The sequence below is a fragment of the Gossypium hirsutum genome, chromosome A08 (genome assembly GCF_007990345.1).
Source record: "Gossypium hirsutum isolate 1008001.06 chromosome A08, Gossypium_hirsutum_v2.1, whole genome shotgun sequence".
NCBI lineage: Eukaryota > Viridiplantae > Streptophyta > Magnoliopsida > Malvales > Malvaceae > Gossypium > Gossypium hirsutum.
In genome coordinates, this window is record NC_053431.1 from 32554949 (window position 1) to 32575755 (window position 20807).

Below are 20807 nucleotides of genomic sequence, written 5' to 3' on the forward strand. Positions count from 1 at the left end.
AACTCCGCTTAATTATGATAATGTACTCTTAGCCAGGGTCTATTCCTCCTCTGAATAAGAGCTTATCTTGAATCAGTATCCTGGGATATCAAAACAAGAATTAAGAATACATAATTAAAAACAAATTAAATATTTATCATACGATTCAGAAAATAATAACAAGATTCGTCTTAGGTTTCATTCCCCTTCTGTATTTAAGGGATTTAGTTCATAACTAAATAAGAAAACATCTCAGAAACATAAATAACACAAAACATAAAGAAAACTCAAAAATCCTGAAGGGGAATTGAGGAGAGATCTTCAGTCTTGATGATGAATCTGGCTTCTGAGATGAATCAATCGGCTTCCTTGGAGTAATTCCTTACTCCCTATTCTTTGAGTCCTCTTTTCTCCTCTTCTAGAGTGTATTTATAGGCTTTGGAATGCTTTTTAGCCCTCAAAATTAACCTTTTTTAAATTGGACTCAACTTGGGCTCGGCAGGGACACGCCCGTGTGATATGCCCGTGTGCGATTACTTCAGGTTGTGTTCGAGCCTGTTAGAATGGCACAGGCGTGTGCTATACCCGTGTGAGTCATGCTTTGATTCTGCCAAATTGACATGGCCGTATGGGCTGCCCGTGTGAGGAAGTCCAGGCTGTGTTGAGTTTGTACTTTGGTCCGTTTTCTCCATTTTTGGCCTGTTGCTCGTTCCTTTCGCTCTCCTATGCTCTCCTAAGTATAAAACATGAAATTAAAGCATTAGGAGCATCGAATTCACCAATTCTAATAGAAAATCATCCATAAAATGCGTTAAACATAGGGTAAAAATATGTATAAATTATAGTTTATCAATTGGCTTTGTGTTGCTATGTGAATTGGTGGTATGTATTGCTTTATAGGTAGGTGTAAGTAAAGGTGGTAAAAAGACTTGGTAGATAGCTTATTTTTGTCCACACGGCTAGACACACTAGCGTGTGCCTAGGCCGTATGTGACACACGGGCAGAGACAAGGTCGTGTGTCTCAGCCGTGTGGAGGACATGGCCTTTGGCCATGGGCATGTGCCTTGGCCGTGTGCCTCAAATTGGTTGCTGATGTCAGAAACAGAATGTCAAGGTTTTTACATACGGGCTGCAACACGGGGGTGCGATGGTCGTGTGAGGGACACGGGCTGTAGACACGGGCGTGTACTCAGCCGTGTGAAAACCCCTTTGTAGGTTCGAATTTGAAATTTAATTCACACGAGCTCAGGGCACCGGCGTGTCCCATTGTGCTTAGGTCGTGTGAACCACACGGGCTTTCAGTACGCCAAGTCAAAATGGTCGTGTGAGGGACACGGGCTGTAGACACAGGCGTGTACTCAACCGTGTGCTCGGCCTTGTGAAAACCCCTTTGTAGGTTCGAATTTGAAATTTAATTCACACGGGCTCAGGGCACGGGCGTGTCCCATTGTGCTTAGGTCGTGTGAACCACACGGGCTTTCAGTACGGCCAAGTCAAAATGGCCAGACGGGCATGTCATCTTTCCAGCGTGTTGCCCTATCTTAAGTTACAGTCTTTTCAAAGTCTTTAAAGATGTTTGGTTTAGTCCCGGATAATTTTCCAAGGATGATTTGGGCCTTGTAGGCCCATATTGAGAATTTTTTTAGATTAAGAGTGAAATGTTTTAAATTTGATTTAGTTTTTTTTTATAATTCGAAAATGATCGTATGCATGCGTTTAAGTCAGGTAATGCCTCGTGCCTAGTCCCGACCTCTGACTCAGGTGAGGGGTGTTACACAACTTGCACCCTCGGCCTATCATGGCCACGTGCCAAAAACCCGTTTCCAGCAGGTAATTCTTTATCAACGGCGATGGAGGACCAGACATATTACAGATATAGAAGTGCAACATGTAATATCCTGAATTATGGCTTAATCGGAATAGTGGTTTCGTAGTTTTGAACAAGCCAGCTCGGGAATCGAGACGGGTCGAAGGTTCGATCACACTATCCAAAGGACTTTCATCTGGGTAAATGGCTTGTAAAACTTAAGTATGGCATGTACAGCAATATACTTATTTTGTGTAAATAATTTTATGATATGGCCATGTTTGGTTGAGAAAATGTTTGATATTGATAAGTCATGGTGATGGCTAATTTAGATCATGTTTGATATTATGGAAGTTTAATAGGTTATCTAGTTCATAAAAATTCATGGAAAGATGAAACTTGCCTTAAAACAGAATATTGCTGCAGCAATGACATGAATTTGAAAAATCACTAAAAATAGTATAAATGGAGATAAATAATGAGTAAGTTATGCAATTTAAGCTTAATGAGTCTATTTTCATGTGGATTGAACAAAACAGGCATATAAATTATATTTTATGAGATATTTAAACTTTTGTGAAACAGGGACAGAGTGATTTCTGGATCCCCTGTTCTGACTTTAAAATTCATAATAAATTTTAAAAAAATAATTAGAAGTTTTTCTTTATATGTACAGATTTCTTATTGAGTCTAGTTTTAATAAAAACAAACCTTGTAGTCATTGAAATTCTGTATAGAGAGATATCTGATTCGTAATACACATATGTCAGAGCAGTCGAACCCTGAAACAGGGGAGACTTTAACTAATAAACTGTACTAATGGGCCTAACCAAAAATTCTATAAAAAAATTAGTAAATATATATATGAGTCTAGATTTATGGAAAATTTACGGATCTTAATTTCGAGTTTTATAACTCGAGATATGATTTTTCTTGTAACTGTGACACGAGTAGCTAGAAAGCTGTGAATGTAGAAACAAATGATTTGAAGTTCTTAAATTGATAAATTATGTTCGGTAACCCCTCAAGCTCGACTCCGGTGATGGTCTCGGGCGTGGGAGCGTTACATTTTATGGTATCAGAGCAGGTTTAGTCGGTTCTCGGACTACGTGTTGTATGTACGGATTTTGCTATACATGCCATATGTATGAATTGTGATAGTGTGACGACTTCTGACCTTTTTAAATGAATTTTTATATAGTAAATGGATCCCGATCCAGCTGTGGCAGATGAAGTAGAGAGTAATACGCCAACTCCGGCTGAAGGGGGAGCGCCGACTGAAAACCCACCTCCTACTATTGGTCAGGGAGGAGGAGAAAGGGATCGGGAAGCCTTTCTCCAAATGATGAGTGCATGGTACACTGAGTTCGTTCGTACGAACCCAAATGTACAACCTCCCCCACCTCCCCCAATTCCTCAACCTATGCCTCCAATGCCTCAAGGAGTGGATATGTTAAAATTTCACAGAACCCCCGTTGATAGAATTCGCAAACAAGGGGCTGAAGAATTTAGAGCAAATATTGATGATGATGTAGAGAAAGTAGAGTTCTAGCTTGAAAATTCTATCCGGGTATTTGATGAATTATCTTGTACACCTGAAGAATGTTTGAAATGTGCTACATCTTTGTTGAGAGATTCAGCCTATAATTGGTGGAAGACTTTGATTTCAGTGGTATCGAAAGAGAGGGTAACCTGGGAATTCTTTCAAGAAGAGTTTCGGAAGAAATATATTAGTGAAAGATTTATTGATCAGAAATGTAAAGAGTTTCTTGAGCTGAAGCAAGGTAATATGACAGTCTCAGAATATGAAAGAGAGTTTGTTCGATTGAGTAAGTATGCCAGGGAATATGTTCCTACAGAAGCCAAGATGTGCCGATGATTTGAAGACGGGCTCAACGAAGACATTAAGGTATTTGTCGGGATCCTTGAACTGAAAGAAATGGTAGTACTGGTTGATCGAGCTTGTAAGGCTGAAGAACTACTGAAGGAAAAGAAAAAGGTAGAATCTGAAACACGAAATTGGAAGAAAAGACCAATGAGTAATGCACCTTCACAGCAACCCGGAAAGTCAAGAAATATGAATCCTCGTTCCCAAGTTTCAGCTGGGCAATCATATGGAAATTTTAAGAAGCGAAATGTGGGTCCTAAATCTCAGACTACTTCTGCGGCTAGTGTGGGAAATACGAGATTTGTTAAACCCGAGTGCCAGTGGTGTGGTAGAAATCATTTTGGTCCGTGCAGAGCAAATGAATGTTTTCGATGTGGTTCTCTAGATCATTTTATTAGAGACTGCCCAGAGAGAGCTGTAAAAGAAAAATTTCAGAATGTAAAATCTAGTGGTGCAGACTCGAGGGGAAGGTATCCGAGAAAAGCTGGAAGTGAAACAAGCAGTAAGAATGTAGCCAGAGATGCAGCAGTTAGATCTGAAGGAAGAGCTCCGGCTAGAACCTATGCTATTAAAGCGCGTGAAGATGCTTCCTTACCCGATGTGATTACCGGTATATTTTCTCTTTATGATACTAATGTTATTGCTTTGATTGATCTCGGTTCTACTCATTCATATGTATGCATGAAACTGGTGTCTAGTATGAATATACCTGTTGAGAACATAGAATTTATGATTAGAGTGTCGAACCCGTTAGGCAAATGCATGATAGTTGATAAAGTATACAAGAAATGCCCTTTAATGATTCGGGGTCGTTACTTTCCGGCCGACTTGATGTTGTTGCCGTTTGATGAATTTGATGTTATTTTGGGTATGGATTGGTTGACATTGCATGATGCTATAATAAATTGCAAAGAAAAGGTTATAGAATTAAAATGTGAAAGTGGTGAAATCTTGCGGGTTGAACCAGACAAATCAGAGGCAATATTTAGTATGATTTCTTCAATGTCGGCTCAGAGATATTTGAGAAAGGGTTATGAAGCTTAGTTGGCGTATGTAATTAATACAAAAGAAGTTGAAAAGAAAGTTGAATCAGTGCCGGTTGTGTGTGAATTTGCAGACGTATTTCCAGAAGAATTACCGGGTTTGCCTCCAGTCAGGGAAGTAGAATTTGGTATAGATTTGATACCGGGAACAGCTCCGAATCTCGATTGCTCCATATAGAATGGCACCAACAGAGTTGAAAGAATTAAAGTCGCAGTTGCAAGAGTTGACTGGTAAAGGCTTTGTGAGACCAAGTTTTTCACCTTGGGGTGCTCCTGTGTTATTTGTGAAAAAGAAGGATGGTTCTATGAGATTATGTGTTGATTATCGGCAGTTAAACAAGGTGACAATCAAAAACAAGTATCCGTTGCCGAGAATTGATGATTTGTTTGATCAGCTAAAAGGAGCGACATGGTTTTCAAAGATTGACTTGAGATCTGGGTATTATCAGCTGCGAGTAAAAGAGTCAGATGTGCCTAAAACTGCTTTTAGAACAAGGTGCGGTCATTATGAATTTTTAGTTATGCCGTTCGGGTTGACAAATGCTCCTGCTGTGTTTATGGACTTAATGAATTGCATATTTCGGCCATACCTGGACAGATTTGTTGTGGTGTTTATAGATGATATTTTAATTTATTCAAAAGATGAGACAGAGCATGCTGAGCATTTGAGGATAGTTTTGCAAACTTTGAGAGATAAGCAGCTGTATGCTAAGTTTAGTAAAAGTGAATTTTGGCTCTGGGAAGTTGGATTTTTGGGTCATATTGTTTCAGGTGATGGTATACGGGTTGATCCTAGTAAAATTTCAGCCATTGTTGATTGGAAACCACCGAAAAACGTAACTGAAGTTAGAAGTTTCTTGGGGCTAGCTGGGTATTATCGGCGGTTCGTAAATGAATTTTCTATAATTGCTGCTCCTGTGACTAGACTACTCCGAAAGGATGTTAAATTTGAATGGACGGAAGAATGTCAACAGAGTTTCGAAGAATTGAAAAAGTTATTAACTGAAGCACCAGTGTTGATACAACCCGAATCAGGTAAAGAATTTGTGGTGTATAGTGATGCTTCTCTAAATGGTTTGGGGTGTGTACTCATGCAAGAAGGAAAAGTGGTGGCTTATGCTTCGAGGCAGTTAAAACCTCATGAGAGGAATTATCCTACTCATGATTTGGAATTGGTTGCAGTGGTGTTTGCTTTGAAGATTTGGCGACATTATTTGTATGGTGAAAAGTGCCGAGTATATACCGATCACAAAAGTCTTAAATACTTGATGTCACAAAAAGACTTGAATTTGAGACAGCGAAGATGGTTAGAGTTATTGAAAGATTACGAGCTTGTTATTTATTATCATTCGGGAAAAGCGAATGTGGTTGCCGATGCTTTAAGCAGAAAGTTGTTGTTTGCTTTGAGAGTTATGAACGCTCAGTTGAAAATTTCAGATGACGGTTCGATTCTAGCAGAGTTAAGAGCAAGACCGATATTTTTACAAGAGATTTCTGAAGCTCAAAAAAATGATCAAGATTTGCTAGCCAAAAGAAAACAGTGTGAAGCTGATACAGGATCAGATTTCAGAATCGGTTCTAATGGTTGTTTGATGTTTAAAAATCGGATTTGTGTACCGAAAAATGATGAGTTGATTCAAAAGATTTTGCATGAAGCACATAATAGTTGTTTGGCGGTTCATCCGGGCAGTACGAAGATGTATAATGACTTAAAGAAAATGTACTGATGGAGTGGAATGAAAAGAGATATTTCCGAGTTTGTATCAAAGTGCTTAGTTTCTCAACAAGTGAAAGCTGAACACCAGGTACCTTCGGGATTACTTCAGCCTATTATGGTTCCTGAATGGAAATGGGATAGGATTACTATGGATATTATATCAGGGTTGCCTTTAACTCCAGGGAAGAAAAATGCCATCTGGGCAATAGTTGACAGACTGACTAAATCGGCTCATTTTATTCCGGTACGTACAGATTTTTCTCTTAATAAGTTGGCTGAATTGTATATTCGAGAGATTGTTAGACTTCATGGGATACCTTTGTCAATCATTTCGGATAGAGATCCGAGGTTTACCTCACGGTTTTGGAAAAAGTTGCAAGAAGCATTAGGTACAAAGTTAAATTTCAGCACTGCCTTTCATCCACAAACTGATGGACAATCAGAGAGAGTAATTCAGATTCTTGAAGACATGCTCAGATGTTGCACATTGGAATTTCAAGATAGTTGGGAAAGGTACTTACCATTGGTAGAATTTGCTTATAATAATAGTTATCAGACAAGTTTAAAGATGGCACCTTATGAAGCATTATACGGTCGTAAATGTCGGACGCCATTGTATTGGACTGAACTCAAGGAAAATCAGATTTATGGAGTTGATTTAATAAAAGAAACCAAAGAAAAGGTGAAAGTGATTCGAGATTGTTTGAAAGCTGCTTCAGATAGACAGAAATCATATGCGGATTTGAAACGAAAAGAAATGGAGTTTCAAGTTGGTGATAAGGTATTTTTGAAAGTGTCTCCATGGAAGAAAGTCCTTAGATTTGGACGAAAGGGCAAGTTAAGTCCGCGTTTTATTGGACCGTATGAAATAATTGAAAAAGTTGGACCGGTAGCATATCGGCTAGCGTTACCACCCGAATTAGAGAAGATTCATGATGTGTTTCACGTATCTATGTTACGCCGGTATCGTTCGGATCCTTCACATATAATTTCACCGACAGAAATTGAACTGCGACCAGATATGACTTATGAAGAAGAACCGATTAAGATTTTAGCTCGAGAAGTCAAACAACTAAGAAATAAAAGTGTTGCACTTGTGAAAGTGTTGTGGCAAAAGCATGGGGTAGAAGAGACTACATGGGAACCTGAAGAAACTATGAGAAACCAATATCCACACCTGTTTACCGGTAAGATTTTCGAGGACGAAAATCCTTAAAAGGGGGGAGAGTTGTAATATCCTGAATTAGGGCTTAATCGGAATAGTGGTTTCGTGACCACAAATCCGATATAGAAATAATTATTTTATAATTATTTTGATGATTATGATATGATTGTATGATTGTGTGAAAATTTCGTGATGAAATTCTATGCCTAAAGTGCTTAAATTGAAAGTAGGGACTAAATCGAATAAGTTGCAAAACTTGCATTCTAGAAGTTTTTAGTATGAAATTGTTTTGGAATATTAATAAGGAGGTCTTAAATAGCAATTTGACCAATTTTAAGTTCATGGACAAAATTAGGACATGGAAGGAATTTTTGGAAAGTTTAGTAGTAAGGGTATTTTGGTCATTTAGTTATTAAAATGAATTAAAAACAAAATTAAAAGCCAATTTTTTTCCATCTTCTTCATTAGGCCGAAATTTCAAGGGTTCTCCATAGCTAGGGTTTGTTTCAAGCTTCCAAGCTCCATAGTAAGTGATTCCAAGCCCCGTTTTTAATGTTCTTTACGTTTTTGGAATCCCGGTAGCTCGATTAAGCTTATGTTAGCAATAATTCAACCTAGGGTTTATATTTGGAAAAATACCCATAGGTGAAATTTTTGTATTTTGATGTTTTATGATAGAATATGAGGTTTTAAATTATGTTAGACAACTTGTGCTGCTCAGTTTTGAGTGAAAACGAGTAAAAGGGCTTAATCGACAAAAATACCTAATAGTCACAAGTATATGTTAGAGAGAGAATTTGATGTTGCCATAGAAGGGAAAAGTGATCAGCATGTTATAAAACATAAGAATAAGGAATAAAGTTTAATTCCCGAGCCTAGGGGCAAAAGTGTAATTATGCAAAAGTTTAGGGGTAAAAGTGTAATTTTTCCAAAGTTCGTATTAAATGCTGTTTTGATGAATGTATGTATTAAATAAGATTAATTTGGTATTATAGATCAAGAAAAACGAGATTCAAGTCGCGATCGAGGAAAAGAAAAGATTGTGGACTAAATTGCAAAATCTTTATATTTTGGTACCAAGGTAAGTTCATGTGTAAATGTAGTAACATAATTGTCATTTTAAGCAATTTAATGTTGTTTATATGATATGATGCTGATTATTATCATGAAATATTATGCTTTGTGGTTATTGTTGAATAATATGTAATTATGTGAATTACTTGATGAGTATGAACTATCACCGAAGTACCGATTTCGATATTCCGTGGAAGACGGCAAAGATGTGTGATAGAGGAAAACGCCCGTTTGAACCTTAGGAATAGATTAGAATACAAGTGACATGTCACTAGGATGGTTGAGCATCCGAACTCGTTGAGTTGAGTCCGAGTTCACTTATGGATGCAAATGTCCGAACTCGTTGAGTTGAGTCCGAGTTCGTGAGATGTAACTAGGCATCCGAACTCGTTGAGTTGAGTCCGAGTTCACTTATGGATGCGAACACCCGAGCTCGTTGAGTTGAGTCCGAGTTCACTTATGGGCGGGTTACATGGTAGCTTGATTACATATGAGGCACTTATGTGCAAATTATCCGTGTATCCGAGTTGTATTCCGATGTGTTCAACGGGTGAAATTTCTAGTTTAATGGAAGAGCACTTAAGATATAAGTGACGTTTTGGGTAAGTGTTGTGAAATGGACACTTTGGACAGGTATGTTCTTAACCCTCGGGTTGAAAATAGATACAACAACGATAAGGTGGTAAGATGATGAATGATGTTTAAAGATGTGATATATGTTTTGGTGGTACCATGCTAAAGTTGTTTGGTATATTTGTATTGTTATGTTACTTGTTATTTACATATGAACTTACTAAGCATTTATGCTTACTCCCTCCTCTTTATTTACTGTAGTTTTGAACAAGCCAGCTCGGGAATCGGGACGGGTCGAAGGTTCGATCACACTATCCAAAGGACTTTCATCTGGGTAAATGGCTTGTAAAACTTAAGTATGGCATGTATAGCAATATACTTATTTTGTGTAAATAATTTTATGATATGGCCATGTTTGGTTGAGAAAATGTTTGATATTGATAAGTCATGGTGATGGCTAATTTAGATCATGTTTGATATTATGGAAGTTTAATAGGTTATCTAGTTCATAAAAATTCATGGAAAGATGAAACTTGCCTTAAAACAGAATATTGCTGCAGTAATGACATGAATTTGAAAAATCACTAAAAATAGTATAAATGGAACTAAATAATGAGTAAGTTATGAAATTGAAGCTTAATGAGTCTATTTTCATGTGGATTGAACAAAATAGGCAGATAAATTATATTTTATGAGATATTTAAACTTTTGTGAAACAGGGCCAGAGTGATTTCTGGATCCCCTGTTCTGACTTTAAAAATTTATAATAAATTTTACAAAAATAATTAGAAGTTTTCTTTATATTTACAGATTTCTTATTGAGTCTAGTTTTAAGAAAAACAAACCTTGTAGTCATTGAAATTCTGTATAGAGAGATATCTGATTCGTAACACACATATGTCAGAGCAGTCAAACCCTGAAACAGGGGAGACTTTAACTAATAAACTGTACTAATTGGCCCAACCAAAAATTCTAGAAAAAAATTAGTAAATAGATATATGAGTCTAGATTTAGGGAAAATTTACGGATCTTGATTTCGAGTTTTATAACTTGAGATATGATTTTTCTTGTAACTATGACGTGAGTAGCTAGAAAGCTGTGAATGTAGAAACAAATGATTTGAAGTTCTTAAATTGATAAATTATGTTCGGTAACCCCTCAAGCTCAACTCCGGTGATGGTCTCGGGCGTGGGGGCATTACACAACAGCCAATCTATAGACTGTTACAAAAAATTATAAAATAAAAATTAATTAAAATTGCATAAATGAAAAAAATATTAAATAATATTGAAAAATTAAAATTATCACTTACCATTGTCATTTAATCGACGGAGATGTGTTTATTATCGAGACGAATTTATTCTTCGGTCATTGCTAACACGATTGAATTTTTTTAATTTAAAAAAAACTAATTAAAAAAATTTTAAATAAAGCTTTTTTGCAAAAATTAAAGAGAGCTTTGATTAAATTTGAGAGAATTTTGAAAGAATTATGAGAGGATTTTTATGTGAAAAAAATGAAAAGGGGGCCTTTTATATTTTTTTTTGACCGTTAGAGCCCAAACGGTCAAAAAAATAGCCATTGGGCAAGGGCAAAATTTGTCCCTGAGGGAGCGTTTTGTCCAGGTCAGCAAAGCGCTCCTTCATGAACGCGTTTTTGTTGACACATCACTTGAGAACGTGCTGATGTGGATGTGTTTTTACGGAATTCGATCATTTCCTATAAATAATAAAAAATTGGCCTATTTCGATAAATAATTATGGAAATGAACCTTTTTGGGTAAAATGACCTATAAAATGATATAATAAAATTTAATATTGAAAGACAGTTAAATTTTTAACGAGACAGGGGTGCCGCACTGTCGAATTCGCCAACGTGCAAATTCAACGGACAAGATCGGTCCATCCAAATTCCGCCTCATCTTCATTTCCCGCATATCGTAACTTCCTAAAAACCAAAAAGAAGAGAAAGAAGTGGAGAAACAGCAAACGCAAGGCAAAGAGAAACGGTCGTAAATTTTCCGAGGTAGAAGGGAAGCAAAATAATACGATGTCGTTATGTTGCTCCTTGCCAACTGCAAAATCTATGTCTCTTTTATCCAAAAAACCCCATGGACTCATCAAAGCTTCTTCTTCTTCTTCCTCCTCCTCTTCTGCTGACATCCCCGATTTCCTCTCTGCTCATTGGTAGGTTTCTTCCGATTACTATAAACTTTAATTTCTCGATAAATATATGATAACAATTCAGACTTTTTCTTTGGGTTCAATTTCCAGGCTTGAATCTAGAAGGAAAAGACCTTTAGGCCCAAGGCTAACTGTAAGATTTTAGCTTTGTAATTATTTCTAATTATTTATGTAATCATAAAGTTTTAAAGCCCAATTTTTTACTTAATTATTAGGTTTATGCGTTTTGCTATAAAATGTTTTGTTTGATATATATAGTGTGTGTATTTGATAATATTATGTCATTTTGCTGTTCTGTTCAAAATTATGCGTCAATTTTTGTTTCTTATAAAATATTCAGTAAAAAACAAAGAAGAAAAGGATCAATATAATGGAGTCTAAATTTTGAATTCTTGTTAAAAAAATATTAGTATTTTCTTTTGTGTCGGGAGGTAAAAGCAATCAATAACAAAGTTAAACTGTTGTTATAGTTTAGTGCGGAAGAAGCTGTTCAGCACCAACTTGATGCATTAAAGTACAATGACCAACCTCGACAGGATTACGGGATTGAAGTTATGTACAGAGTAAATTCCTGAAACCATATAGTTCTCTTCTCTTTCTACAAGTTAACTGTTTTATAAAGTATAATTTTATTACGCCATTAAAGTTCTGTTTTTGGGTATTCTCTTTTGACAGTTTGCAGGATTTGATCCTTTTGAAAGGTCTACATATTTTGGACCCTTCTTTGACCTAGGACAGGTCGGTCAGTAGGTCGATAATGAATTTTGCAAACTTTTAGGATTCTTGTTCTATAGATGCTGATGCTTTTTCTTTTTGGCTGGTTTTCTTCTGCTTTCGTCTTCATATAGTTCGAGCGGTTTAGGAGAATTTTTCACCATTCAAGTTATCGCGTATTGCTTGGCCACAAGGAGAGGAAGATCTTGAGCAGTTTGTTTGTCAAGGAGGTATTGGATTAATTCACGTAGGTGATATGTTTTCGGACCTTTGCCAGTTTATTACCTTGTTTTCTTTCTAATCACCTGTCTTTTTTTTTTTCTTGCATCTTGGAGTAGAACCAATTCAAACAACGGGTTTGGATACTTGGAAGTCGTCCAAATGAGGACGAAATATTCGAGTTTACAATGGTGCAGGTTTGTACGTTGATCTTTTTTGCTAGTCTTTTGCAATTCTTCCCGGGACTAATAATACCATTTGTGCTATATAGAATGTTCTTATGTGTTGTGTCTTTGGGACATCAGCTGGTAAGAATTGTTATGAACTTTTTGTTTGAATGTAAATCCTGCAATGTTATCATATTGAATAGGTAAAAGCCTTCTGCTCTGCCTTTTCAGTGTCAGCAGAATTTCCTTCTTTTAAAAGATCGAATCATCCTTGAACCAAGGGTATGCTTGATTGAATGGAAATATGAAAGGATAAAAGTGGAAAAAAAAATTGAGCTTGGTAGAAAAGAAACGAGAAAAATGCTTATTTTATATCCTAATGCGTAAAAATAATTGGACTGATAAGAGGAGAAAACAAGAGGTGCATGCTAGTTCAAAATGATGCCTTTTACAAAATATTTTATTCTTTCATCATTCTTTTCCATTTTACTAAGCAATGAAGGGGTAAAAAATTATATTTTCTTTCAAGTTTCCATCATTTCTACTAAACACACCAATGAAAAGAATTGTATTTTTCAGCCTTTCAATTCTCTCTCCACTCTACCAAGGAAACTCTAAACGTTTGTTGTTTATGTTCATAAACACATGGTAATTCACTAATTCATGTATTGAAACACTGAGAGTTGTTTATTGTCATATGACCTGGCTTCTAATGACCTTCCAAATATATGAAACAAACTTGAAAAAATTTAACATATCTATATCAAACTTACATACTCAAATTTGAGTAACATAGTTTTTTGGTTGTTTAATTCCCGTTTTCAAGACATTTGAGGAGAAAAAAATAGGAGAGAACCAACATTATCACATCTTATAATGAAAAAATATCGGAGACAAAATGTAGCTTTTGATTAGAATTTGGAGTTGAACACTTTGTTCCTAATACCTGTTAGTAGCTTGTTTTTGGCAGAGGATTGGTGGTTCATGGGATGGGTATTGGTTGACAGAGAGTTTACATCATGACGGAGATGCATTTGCCGGTGATTTGGCTTACTGACAACAGTCGACGCGGGTTGTCTCTGAATTACGTGTGTATCTCACACATTCATGTAGATTACTTAATGCCACTTCCTGTCATGACCAAGCCTCATCAAAACTTTGTAAATTTGAACCTGTAAAGTAAATATATTTTATATATTTGTCAACATTTTTTTTTCAGTTGTTAGATAACACCATTACAAATCAAATTTTAAAATTGTTAACTAAAGGAACTAAATCGAATGAATAGTTCTTAAATAAAATTTTATCCTCAAACATGTGGTCTTTTATTTGTTTTTATGGAAGGAACTCTTAAACGGGTTTGATTATATGTTCACAGGCATTTTTGTTTGTTTTAGTTATAGTTTAAACTCAAGCATGCCTAATTTTAAACTAACTTGAAGCAACTTCTATTAGACAAATGTTTTGCTACAAGTACATTAGTGAAAATTGAAAATAGTGATCAACCCCTTAAAGGGTTGAAACAGGCCAAAACTCAACAGATACCGAATATCTTATAATACCTAAATTAACATTCACACAAACCATACCAATTGTATCAAATTCGGAGAAATGTAGTGATTGCATTTTGCTGGAGCAACAAAATCATTCAATGACATTAACCGGCAAAGGTCGCATCGACCAACGAAAGTGTTGAACAAGACTAACAAAATTTCAGCTCAAAAGATAAAAAAGGACACATTTATAAACCAATCATAACTGGCATCATTAACGCCATATCTCATGTCATTCATGCATCACAGCATCCTTATCGTCAAAATAATTCCCAGAAGTATAGGAATTGATTAAATTCACTAAGATAACAATAACCAATTCCTCTAGAGAACATTACCAGCTTTTAATTGTTATTTCTTTGCTTGTGATGGAGCGGTGAACTTGGTAAGAACAAAGCAGTCGGGAGGGTCAATGTTTGTGTAATAGTTCTTGATCGTCTCCGTGATTTCAAATCCAAATTTCTGATAGAAGTTGATGGCATCTTCGTTGTTAGTCTGAACATGCAAGTAGATTTCCAGTATGTTTGGCTTTGAACAGAGATCCAGAACATGGTTCAATAGCCTTGTACCTGCATAAATTCAAATTTTTTAACGAACTATGGCTTCTATTCAGAATCAATGGGAACATAATTGTTCAGCAAAAACACGCGGAGGCAGTTAGTTACACTCTACATTTCTTCATCGTTGACCTCATTGCAATTTGCAAAAGACAACCATTATTGTGCCACTGCACATGTGCAGATATTTTAAGAGCGCAAGTGAAACAAGAAGTGATTAGATTCAAATTATAGGTATTGATAATGTTAAAGGACAATACTAAGATCATCCAATTAGTTTCTTGCATGACCTATTTCCAAGGAAATGTTGTTTGTCTACTCACCAATTCCTAGCCCACGATATGGTGCTAAAACACCCAAAGTCATGATGTACACACGGATGGCCCCACCTTCCTTCTTTTCCAGCCGGCAAGCAATTGATCCGACACAGATGTCACTGTAATATGCTGAGTTAGCATGCAAAAGAGTGATTGTTAGAACAAAATACTAATTTTTGGATAACACAGGCCATTCTCCAACTTAAGCTCTCATCAGGTCTCAACTCATGTAATAGCTATGTACAACAATCACATCATCTGTTCCATGAATAAGCATGCGTCACCAAAAACAATTTATTCCGAGCCATCAAACTGGATAAAAAATAATTAATTACAGCTTTCTAACCATCAATGTGTAACATAGTAATTGATATCATATGATGAAGCCACTGTAACAGGGACATTACAAACATGCTCTGCATCATAGAGGTAAAAGAGGATAGAGTTGCTCAAAACCTCAATTAAGTGTATTTCTTAGAGCATGACTTAAGGATTAAGGAGAAAATAAAACAATTATGAAGTTACCAAGACAGAAGGAAACAATAAGATAACTTCTCTCCAAAAAGTAATTGAAATTTCTACAGTTTCTGTTAAAAGATGTAGACCATCAAAGCTCAATAGGTGCCCTCCAATGCAAGGCAGCAAATTTCAGAATCAGGAAGTCTTTAGCCAGGGTTTTTATGACTTTAAAGTTCGCCAGAAAACTTTAGGGATAGCTACTACCCGCTATTTAACAGTGTAAAAGCAATGCAGGATAAGGAAGGATGTATTAACATTACACAATATGCAGAAGATCATGGAAGAAAAGGTGACTGGACCAGCTAAGATTGGTAACATATTTGAGTGTAAGGCAGCACAAGCACCACAGCAGAAGCAAAGAGTGTTTATGAGGCATGTTTTCATGAGAATGGTGACACGCATTTTTAGAGTTTAATAAGCCCAGAATATTGACAATTGAAAACAAAACACAATAAATAGAGCAAGCAATTCAATATAGGTCGGGTTATCTAACCTAAACTATATAATCCAACAAAGAATTGCTTCTACCAATGATCACATGAGAAGACGCTAAACTGATAACCGAAAACATGTTAACGGTATCGAAGGTCACTCATCATCAATCAGTGTAGGTTGTAGTTTCAAGACAGCCAAGTTCATCATTCAGTAACTTGAAACATCAAGGATAAAGTTTCAGGTCTTGGAGAATGTATACATATTAAACCATTTTTTAATCATGTATAATCAAATGTCAATATAAATCAAACTAGCCCATAAAAGGCCATCAATCTTCCGATGCAAAGAACCAAAAAGCCAAAATCACACGCAGAAATCAAAACCAACAATAAATTCCCATAATAGGATACTAACGACATACGCAGAGGGAAAGAGAACAACAATAAAATTCCCAATAGATGGCATATACTAAAGAACACAAAGGAAAAAAAAACAAGATTCAAAAAGAAACCAGTGCAAAGAAAATGCCAAACAACATTGGACCAACCAAAAAGAGTTCAACATCTTTCAAAAGAAAAAAAAATGAAAACCCAGAAAAAGAATAGGAAAAACGGAGCAAACCAAGCTTGGTGAATTCGCCAGAAGCGAGAGCATCGGCGTAGTACTTATCGTTGTAACGAACAGGGAAGAGAGCTGTGTTGAGCTTCTTCAGCTGCATCACGTTCTTGTCCCTCACTCCATCAAGTGATATTGCTACTTCTCGCCCAGCCCCCATTTCTTAACTCCTTTGCGATCTATATGGTCTAAGAAAACAAAAGATTTCCAGAGGGGATATAATAATGGTGTGGTGAGGGATTGAACAGACAGACTTAGATTTCTTGTACGTGACAAAAGAGGAAGGGTAGAGGTTGGCTTTTCAATTTACAGCGACGGTGGAGGGATTCGCTACTCTTGGAACTTGGGGTTTCTCGTTTCCCACATTTAATGGATTTGATGGTTTTATTGTGTATTCGAAGGTCAATTTTTTCACTATATTTTGGGTTTGGGCCTTAGTTTCTAAATTAAAGAGACTTGCACACTCGGTGGCCTGCTGAGCTGATAACAACGCCTTGGCCTGCATGGCCAGAAGAACTTCTCTTTTTTTTTTTCTTTTTTTTTTAACGAAAGAAGAGCAATAAGGTAATATATCTGCGCCATCTAAAAATTTATGATTCATGCCCCCTCCCCACCCCCTAATTTCAGGATATTTTTTCAATGTCACTTCTATGTTTTTGCTCCTAACTCATACACTAACTTATTTTCTGTTTGAAGCATGGTTTTCTTTCTCTGTTCTCTATCCTTGGAGAACTTTAACTCTTTCTATGGATTTTTCCATTTTTCTCACGTCATTTGGTACCCTTGATCAATGAAGTCAAAGGAAAAGATTATCCGCTTGATGAAAAGATTAGATTGCTTAAGCTTTGGACAAAAACCTCCCTCAAAGCTCTCGTTTGCATTCATACATTGCCACCCCTCCATGGCTCCTAACGCCAACCCCAAAGTACAAACGAACAAGCTACCCTCTACGAAGACTAACCCTCATGGGTAAAGTGAAGTGGAGATCGATTGGTGACATTAGAGAATATAGCTTAATATCTAGTTTGGTTGTATAACCTCATTTTTATGTTTTTTTTAATCCTAAAAGAATGAATGAATGAAAAAAAAAACCCAAAAACAACTTAAACTCTGCAAACTAGGAGCAAAAACTTGGTCTGATTATTAAGAAGAAACACAATAATGAGAAAATGTAAAATATATGATATTTTATATAATTTTTTATGACCGTAAAAAGTTGTGGGTGTTCAATTTTCAAAAATTGTGCAAACTATTTTTTTTTCTCTTTCATGTTACAATAATCATAGTTTATATTTTAGTTTAATTAATAATGGTGATTTTATTATTTATACTTAAAAAAATCCAACACAACCTGAACATAGCCCACGTTTACACTTAATGGCCATTACAATTTATTAATTCAATCTCACTCATAAAAGATTAGTAGAAATAACCTCAATAATAACTTTCAAACATAAGATAGAATAAATGTTAGAACTCCTCCTTAGGAGATTTTAGTTTTAAAAAGTAGATATAATTTGTAACAGTCTACGTCCGATTTGATTGTCTATTTCAGATCTAGAGTGTCACGAGTCAAAACTGTTGAAATCATTAACCCTTTTTTTAAACCAGTTTTCAAATTTGGCTAGTGCCCGATTACTAGAGTTGTAACATCTCGATTTTAGGCTTAGTCAGAATAGTAGTTTCGGGACCACAAATTCGATGAGGAAAATTTTATTTTTATTATATTTTTATGGTCTACGATTTCACGGAATGATTTCATGAAAATTTTGTTTAAAAATTTCGACGTTTGGGCACTCAATTTGGTCAAAAGGACTAAATTGTAAAAAGTGCAAAAGTTGAGTTCTACATGTTAGAGGTGTCTAATTGTTATGAGTTTTTAAATTGGAGGTCCTTAAATGGTAATTAGACCATTGGTTAATTGTTTGACAAAAATAGACATGAAATGGGTGTAATAAAATATTTTTAAGTTAGGGGCATTTTAGTAATCTAATAATTAAAAGAATTAAAAAGCCAAAATAGCCAAAATTTGGTCATCTTCTCCATGTACCAGCCGAAACCCCCATAGAAGCCATGGCTAGGGTTTGGTTCAAGCTTCCAAGCTCATTTGTAATGATCCCGAGCCCCGTTTTTAACGTTCTTTATATTTTTGAAATCCCGGTAACATGATCTACTCATTTCTACCATTATTTTGAGCTAGGGTTTATGTTTAAAAATTTACCCATGAGTTACAGTTACATGCTTGTATTTAGATGCCTAATGGTAGAAAATGAGTGTTGGGTGTTAAACAAACGACTTTTACTAAGCGGTTTTCGATGAAAACGTCCGAAAGAACCGTTTTGTAAAAGTTGTAAAATTGGTCATAAAAGGGTGATTTAGTGGAAATTGAATGTAAGGAAATTGAATAAAAATTATTTTACGAGCATTGGGGCAAAAGTGAAAATATGTGAAAGATTAAGGGTCAAAATGCAAATTTTTAAAAATATGATTTTTGGACCCATATGAATAATGTGACTAATTATTAGGCTAAATGTGATATTATAGATTGAGGAAATCGAGATTCGAGCTTAAATCGGGAAAATACAAGGTTATGAACTAAAATGGTAAATTATCGTTTCTGGATTCGAGGTAAGTTCGTGTGTTAATAATAATGCAATACCATGCATGAATTGTAATTCTCTATTGATATGGCATAAATTGTATGATTTAATATGTTTAAGAGAAGTTGATGAATGGTGTGTATAATATGGAAAATGTAATGCTTGTTGTGTCATGTGAAATTGAATGGCAAATTATTGTTACATGAATTGAATGTTAAATTACTATTACATGGGTTGTATGAATTGCTACACGGTTGTACCTGACGAGATTTCGACAAGTAAGTTCAAATAACTTAAAGTAAACCTCTAATATGCCTAAATGCATGTTTTATGAATGTGTGATGGTTGTATATCATCATGGCATGAAAATCCATGAAATGTGTTAGTAATAAATATGACAAAATGATAAACGTCTCGGTTGAATGAATAAGAGATATCTGATGGATATGCCATTTTTAATTGATACGAGATCCTGTATGTGTTTTAGAAAAGGATTTAGCCCGGATCCGTTGATCTCGGAATAAAAAGGATCTAGCCCAGATGGGTGTTCCTAAAGTGATCTAGCCTCCCGAAGAATATGTGTGCATTATGGATTTAGCCCGGACGGGTAATCTGATTAGGTTCCAAATTTAGCCTAGACTGGTAATTCAGATCTGAGCTCATTGAGAGTGTTTGTCGTTATAAGGGATTTAGCCTGGACTGGTAATCCTGACATCACTCTATGAGCTTATATTTTGGGGGATTTAGCCTGGACTGGTAATCCCGCCGTAAGATGTAATGTTCGCGGGAGTGGGTGCTTGAAAATGATCACTTGTATGATTTGACAGTAAATGGGCTATCCATCGAGATTCTCGAGAAATTCAACGGGATCAAAATGAGAAATGAAAATGGAAATTCTTGAATCATTGAGCTCAACTAAGATTAATGTTATGATGTTTTGTCATGAGACTAATTTGATGGTTCAGTGCATGTGATAGGGAATTATACAAGACTAAGTATGCCTATGAGAAATAATAACTTTTATATTGAGCTCTATTGTGAAGAATGAGTAAGGGATCCATGAAATGGTAAGTTCATGATTAGTTGGGAATGATCTTATGATAATGACCATTATATTGTACCAAAACAGATTTTGACAGCAGCATTAGTCCTACTTAGAAAATCCACCAAAAATAGTGGAAATTGATTTAGGATTTGAGTAAAATATAAAATTAAAGCTTATCGAGTCTTTGATGAGTAGATCTCATATGATGAGATATTGGAATTTTTATTTCAAAGTAAAGGAATCTCATATGATGAGAGATTGGAATTTTTGTGAAACAGGGTCAAAGTGATCTTGGACTCCCCTGTCTCAACTTTGAAATAATTATGAGTTAGGAATCATATGAATGAAATCCTTAATGAGTCTACTTTCAAGAGAAAGAGATGAGAACATTATCCGAGTCTCGTACTATGAGATAAATAAATTTTAGTGAAGAAAGGTCAAAGTTGTCAAAGAGCAAAATAAGAGAGACTTCGAATAATAAACTATACTTATTGGCTAGACCAAAAATTCTAAAAATTTTATGGTAAGAAGAGATATGAGTCTAGTTTCAGGGAAAATTAACGGATCTTAATTTAGAGTTTCGTAGCTCCGAATATAAATAATTTAATGACTATGACTCGGGAAAATAGCTTAGCT

General features: G+C 35.6%; 2 protein-coding genes across 4 annotated transcripts in view; one reads left to right on the plus strand and one right to left on the minus strand.

The window, feature by feature from the left end:
- The window catches only part of LOC121205011 (uncharacterized), a 27976-nt gene extending 14090 nt beyond the window's left edge, over positions 1-13886 (plus strand). The window contains exons 2-8 of the mRNA XM_041075943.1: positions 11072-11433; positions 11521-11563; positions 11901-11993; positions 12106-12168; positions 12279-12374; positions 12483-12560; positions 13501-13886. Of these exons, the coding sequence (XP_040931877.1) occupies positions 11072-11433; positions 11521-11563; positions 11901-11993; positions 12106-12168; positions 12279-12374; positions 12483-12560; positions 13501-13587 (822 nt within the window). The 3' untranslated portion in view covers positions 13588-13886. The remainder of the gene's footprint in view (positions 1-11071; positions 11434-11520; positions 11564-11900; positions 11994-12105; positions 12169-12278; positions 12375-12482; positions 12561-13500) is intronic.
- Positions 13270-17082, minus strand: LOC121205113 (N-alpha-acetyltransferase 50). 3 transcript variants are annotated; one of them, XM_041076046.1, is made up of 4 exons: positions 16533-16939; positions 14964-15086; positions 14422-14652; positions 13270-13661 (listed from the first exon to the last, which is right to left on the minus strand). In XM_041076046.1, exons 1-3 carry the CDS (start codon positions 16684-16686, stop codon positions 14435-14437), a joined length of 495 nt encoding a protein of 164 aa, XP_040931980.1. In that variant the 5' UTR covers positions 16687-16939; the 3' UTR covers positions 13270-13661; positions 14422-14434. The 3 variants fall into 3 exon arrangements, with proteins under 3 accessions (XP_040931980.1, XP_040931979.1, XP_040931978.1); XM_041076045.1 differs by having other exon boundaries at positions 13270-13702; XM_041076044.1 differs by lacking the exon at positions 13270-13661 and having other exon boundaries at positions 14257-14652; positions 16533-17082.
- Between the last annotated feature and the right edge of the window lie 3725 nt (positions 17083-20807).

Bases quoted from the DNA above. Each gene is read 5' to 3' on its own strand.
- LOC121205113 (XM_041076046.1), bottom strand. From the start codon at position 16,686: ATGGGGGCTGGGCGAGAAGTAGCAATATCACTTGATGGAGTGAGGGAC. The intron at 15,087-16,532 runs GTTTGCTCCGTT...ATGCTAACTCAG, and splicing joins TGGCGAATTCACCAAGCTTG to CATATTACAGTGACATCTGT. The intron at 14,653-14,963 runs GTGAGTAGACAA...GAATTTATGCAG, and splicing joins ATATCGTGGGCTAGGAATTG to GTACAAGGCTATTGAACCAT.